Source organism: Erpetoichthys calabaricus, chromosome 1 (assembly GCF_900747795.2).
Source record: "Erpetoichthys calabaricus chromosome 1, fErpCal1.3, whole genome shotgun sequence".
NCBI classification, from domain to species: domain Eukaryota; kingdom Metazoa; phylum Chordata; class Cladistia; order Polypteriformes; family Polypteridae; genus Erpetoichthys; species Erpetoichthys calabaricus.
Window position 1 is genome coordinate 157,904,943 of NC_041394.2, and position 6,000 is coordinate 157,910,942.

The 6,000-nt window shown below is 35.6% G+C and overlaps 1 protein-coding gene across 4 annotated transcripts in view; it reads left to right on the forward strand.

Annotated features, from left to right (window-relative positions):
- The window catches only part of rassf3 (Ras association domain family member 3), a 162,495-nt gene extending 156,971 nt beyond the window's left edge, over positions 1-5,524 (forward strand). For all 4 annotated transcript variants that reach the window (XM_028792515.2, XM_051920614.1, XM_028792516.2 and 1 more), the window contains one exon: positions 3,154-5,524. In XM_028792515.2, the coding sequence (XP_028648348.1) occupies positions 3,154-3,303 (150 nt within the window). In that variant the 3' untranslated portion in view covers positions 3,304-5,524. The remainder of the gene's footprint in view (positions 1-3,153) is intronic.
- The last annotated feature ends 476 nt before the right edge of the window (positions 5,525-6,000 follow it).

Sequence of the window (6,000 nt, forward strand, 5' to 3'; positions counted from 1 at the left end):
TTGGACAGAGACAGTTGTGCAGTAAGAATTGTTTCTGCACTACTTCCAGTGCCTTCAACACCATCCAACCTCTACTCCTTAGGGCAAGCTGGCAGAGATGGGAGTAGATTCATACCTAGTGGCGTGGATCGTGAATTATCTTACAGACAGACCTCAGTGCGTCTCAGGAACTGCAGGTCTGACATTGTGGTCCGCAGCACAGGGACGCCGCAGGGGACTGTACTTTCTCCGGTCCTGTTCAGCCTATATACATCGGACTTCCAATACAACTCGGAATCCTGCCACGTGCAAAAGTTCGCTGACGATACTGCTATCGTGGGCTGCAGGAGGAGGAGTATAGGAACCTAATCAAGGACTTTGTTAAATGATGTGACTCAAACCACCTAAAAAACTGAACACCAGCAAAACCAAAGAGCTGGTGGTGGATTTTAGGAGGCCCAGGCTCCTCACAGACCCCATTTTTATCAGAGGTGACTGTGTACATAGGGTACAGACCTATAAATACCTGGGAATGCAGCTGGATGATAAACTGGACTGGACTGCCAATACTGATGCTCTGTGCGAGAGGACAGAGCGGATTATACTTCCTTAGGAGGCTGGCGTCTCAACATCTGCAATAAGATGCCGCAGATGTTCTATCAAACGGTTGTGGCGAGCGCCCTCTTCTACGCGGTGGTGTGCTGGGGAGGCAGCATAAAGAGGGACGCCTCACGCCTGGACAAACTGGTGAGGAAGGCAGGCTGTATTGTAGGCACGGAGCTGGACAGTTTGACATCTGTGGCGGAGCGAAGGGCGCTGAGCAGGCTCCTGTCAATCATGGAGCATCCACTGTACATTATCATCTCCAGACTGCTGTCACTGTCCTGCTCCACTGGCAGACTGGGAAGATCATTCCTCCCCCACACTATGCAACTCTTCAATTCCACCGGGTTGGGGTAACGGTAACATTATACTCTACCTTGCACTGTGTTTTTAATCACTCTTTAATTAATATTGTTTATCGTATGCCACCGCTGGAGTATGTGAATTTCCCCTTGGGATTAATAAAGTCTCTCTCTGTCTCTCTCTCTCTGTCTCTCTCTGTGTCTCTCTCATGTTGTACGTTTCCTCAGATACTGTAGATCTGCACTTGCAATGGTGATGGCACAAACATTAGAATAACAGTACAATAGTGAAACTAAAGTGGCATACTGTATTTGAAACCACAGGCTGTTGCCCGTAATTATGTCATAAATTCATTTTACCCTGAAAACCTAAGTGCATCCTTATTTAAATTAATAAAATGCACATCTCCAGCATCCTAGTATGGGGTATGAGAATAAATGTCAAACAAAAGCCCTAAAACCTACTGAATATATGTCTGCTTTGAAACAGCAGAGGTTTTGCTTTCAGAAAACATGCCTTCAGTGTTTTGTAGATACTGTATGTACCTGGAAATATTTTTATCACAGATTTATGCTTTTCTTTTAAGGAAGGAGGAAATGTCCATTTGCAAAAAATGTTATGGCTGGAATTTTAATGTTCATAAAAAATGGGTAACCAACTGGAGTTGCTATAGGGTACTGTATCAGAAATAATTCAGAATTTAAAGTAGATGCTGTTTTAGCATAGCATTGTATTTCAGATAAAATGATCTGGAAGTGCCCATATTGGGTATGTGAAAATTTAAATGTGGAGTGGTGTTAGTTTTCATAACCCGCTTTCAGTAATCCTAATACTTTTGGAGCTATGGCCCTAAAACTCTTTAGTTAAACACAAGGCAGAAACTTACTGGACATGTGCCGTTGTAACGATGTAGTTTAAACTAAGACCCTAATCTTTGAGGTACAGGAGGCAAACGGGACAATTGTGGAAATCCCCTTTTCATGAACACACAGCATTCAAAATCCGCATCATTTGGAGCTTAGAGGCGCCATTGTTGGGTGGAACATTTGGTTTGTTACACCTAACTATTTCAATAAGATCAATAAACTTGCACAAATAAAAGCTGTCTATATAGCCCCCAACTTTGACTGTTTTTTGTCCAGTTTTCTCTTCAAAAAAATTAAACTCTGGACACATTTTTAATATAATTGATAACTGGAATATCTTCCCTTTCAGTCTCACAAAATGCAGTTTCATGTAAGAATTAAAGTGATCTAATTTCTGGACCCATCAGTGTTCAAGACACAATAGTAAATCTCACTCACTATACCAAAGGCTTTTGACCTTGGTGGACATTGTACAATTTCCACTTGAGCAACACCACACAGCAGTTGTCCTGATCCTTGCTACAATTATGCATTATAAATTTCATTATTTCAGTTTCATCTTTGATCTGTTGCAGTCACTTATTGATACATTTTGGTATCATTTAAGGCTCAGCAATGATAGTGAATATTTCATCACTTTTTGTGAGACCTGTCAATGTTACAGTGGGAGCTTGCTTGATAAAATATTTGAAAAATTTAAAGATATTGAATCTGCTTTAAAAAAAAAAAAAAAAAGTAGCAACTGCAATCCTATAGGTATTTCAACAATTTGGCGTGGTAAATTAGATGGTCAAGATTTTACAAGAAACAATTATTTGAGCTCTGCTTGGGATTTATATGCCCACTTTTAATTTATTTAATAGAAAAATCTCAGTTTCAAATCAATGTTTCTTGTATTCCATTATCCTCTGTCAAATTAGCAATGTAAATTATAATGGGAAACTTATCCAGATTTTGAGAGGTTTGTTTACAAAACATTTATCAGGTGGTTGTAAAATAAATTTGTTTGATACTTGAGTGGATGGGATAGAAGGCATGATGATAATTTTTATTTAACTTCCACTATGCTCTTTTTTCTGGGATTTCTAGTTGTAGTGGCACTTTCATAGAAACTAGGGTTAGTTTCTTCTCCAAAACTTGTTAAATATATTGATCTACTACTGTATTACATATACCTGCAAACTAAACAATTTGAATTAAAGCCATTCTTCCACTAGATGCACTTTTCAACTAATGACCTACTTCTCTTGTGCTCTAATGTTTAATAGATATGTTTCAGTGTAGCTGCATGGTCATCACTTTCTTTAATTTGCTGGACAATGCATCTGTTAATTTCTTATTTCTGCTTGTTTTGCTATTTGGCATCTGCCCTCTGCTGACACTTGCCCATTGTGTATCCCAGTGGGATTCCTTTTCTGTTCCAGAGCTTCAGAACTTTATTCAAATATTGAACAGGGAAGAGGAGGAGCACCTGCAGCTGTTAAGAAGGCGTTATGCCACATACAGGCAGAAGCTAGAAGAGGCCTTGCAAGGGCAAAGGACTCCTGGGTAACATGGATCCAAAAACTGAAGCATGCTTATAAAGTTGATTTCAAAAATCAGACTTCAGGACTTCCCAGTGCTTCCAGCTTGAGCAGTTCCTTTACTCCACCAGTGTCTTCAGATAATGCATTAGGTCTTTCCTGTTTTGGATAATTTGATTTATTTTTGTTCAACCTGTGAAATATTCAGAAGAAGAAAATTCTGAACCCCTTATTTTAAGTTAATCACACTTTGTGAGCATTATGTACTGTAAATATGTTTTAAGTTAAGATGATCATTTACTACTTTAGTCATGGCGATGAAGAGGAATATTGTCTTATTTTTTGAAACTATGTTCAGGAATTTTGTGAAGATTAAACTGTGTGCTTTTGTAGAAGTTTGGTCAGGATTATAGTATGGTAGATGTTGATAGCAGTAGCTGTCAAGGAGGTGGTACAATTGAATGTTTTGAAATAAAAGGTTTGAGTATGTTAAAGTTGCTTGATTTGGACTGTAAATGATGAATGGAAAAGAAGAATGGAATACTTGCGTGGTTGTGTATAACACAATTCTATATACTTGTTTTTATATTAAATGTATAATACTGTTTTAGCTTGTTTTATTAGTACTGTATTGTAGTTTTCTTAGTGCTTAACATCTCTACTGCTAAACTACAGTACCTTCTTTGAAGCCATCAAGTGGAGTGTTATTAGGGGGAAAAACCATCTACTGGAAAACTACTGTAGCATCCTATTCTGCTTGGGTCTGTAAAGAAATTGTTTTTGGTTTAAAAAAATGTTTATTAGAATAAGACTGAGGACGATTTACGTACAGATTTATTTAGCTAAATGCTATTTTTCTGCATTCTCATATAGACTTCTCTGCAGAGCCATCATAGAGGAAGTGCCTGCATGGTGGAATGTTCTGAATGTGTAGAATTGCAATGTAACTTTATTTGATATACTGTAATCCAGTGGTGAATGACTGGTTAAAGCGCAACCTCCAGTTATTTCTACTGTGGCAGTTATTGGCTATATCCAAGTTTAAAAATATATATACAGTATATCCATAATTTGTAGACTAAATATAGGCACTTTACTACACAATTCAGGGATTTTGTTTTTGTGTATTGACTTTTTTTTTTTTGTAATGTTATCAGTTTGTTTTATGCAGAAACATTTTATTTCCTTTATAAATTGAACTGTATTAAGGTTTGGTTTGAGTGGTTTATTTATTTTGGGGGTTGGGTTTTTTTTGTTTTAAAATGTTTTAGCCTAACCAAAGAAATAAAATTGACTTTACTGATTTACTGTGAAGAGTTTAAAATAATTAAGATGACAATCTGTTGGAGAAGCTGCATTTCTGTTATCTGATTTGTCACACTTTAAAGTGATGTTTGAAGAGTTTTATAAGAGAGCTGCTTTTTTGAAATCTAAATACTTTTTTGGAACTTTTGGGAAATTGTTTATTTTATTGCCATATATCAAAGAAGGCTAAATTTGTATACTTGAAAAAGGAATTTTATCAAGATTTTTACTCCTGATTGAATAATTATAATTTTTTTTTTTTTTTTAGTAACAGTGAGTGAAATGTTAATTGCTTGTAGTCTGAATAGTTCTTTCAGTAGTTAGTGCCTCAGGGTTTGGGTTTTGTTTTTTTGTTTTTTTATTCAGTAATTTAATGTTTTCAGTAATGTTGCAAAATGGCCAGTTAAATATTTATTTTTTTAATTGTAAAGAATTTCAGCTCTTTTGTAACTTATGCATCAAATGTATATGTTAAAAGCAATTTGCCTTTTACTTAATATTTTTCAGTTCTGGTTAGATAAAATAGTCTCAATAGCTGATAAAAAAAATAGTTCTAAACAAATATTGCATTTGCCAAATTTGGGTTTATTTGCATGTCATGTACTATTAAACCCCTTTATTTCTATTTTCTAACAGTCTGAAAAATATTGCACACTGATATAATGTATATGCACGTTTTACTTTTTTGTATATTATCTGGCTTTGTTTAGAAAGTATTACACTATCGGGTGTTGAAATATCAGTTGTGTAAAAATTCTGTTAGAAGGCTTGTTAAAATATTTAAATTGTTGAAATGCATAGTAACTATTGATTTATTTACAATGTTTTTTGATTTTATGACAATCCAAGAAAGCTTTAAATGTTTCAGAAGTTCCTGAACCCAGTGTTCTTTCATAAAATGTTAAGTTTAAGACATTCAATAAAACAACTCTGTGTGATTTCCAAGTTTTCCTCAAATGTTTTGATGTTACACAAAAGGAGAATAGGGTTACTTCAGTAGCAAATGTTAATCCGTTGCAAAAGATTAACCAATTTGTTATGGGTGCTGACAGCTTGTTCTACCATCCCTTCAGAAAGGTTTGTGTACACGTATTAAACTTCAGAAAAGTGTGAAATTTTCAATTCAGCCCATGTGGACGTTATTAGAAAAGTCAAGGCTTTGCAAATTAAGTTTTACTCTGGGTTGATGAGTTTACAGTTCATTTACTTTGCGTGTTTTTTTTTTTGTTTTTTTTTCTTCTTCTTCCCATAAATCACAGGGACAAATATTTGCCTCTGAAATCTCTGACCACCTGCAATGACTAAACAGATATTATACTGTATAATGGAATTATCATAAGCTTAAAGGCTATGACTATGCAACATGTCGGTTTTTCAGCACTTTGACTTTTAACTGTCCATTGGCATTGGCTCTAGTTTAA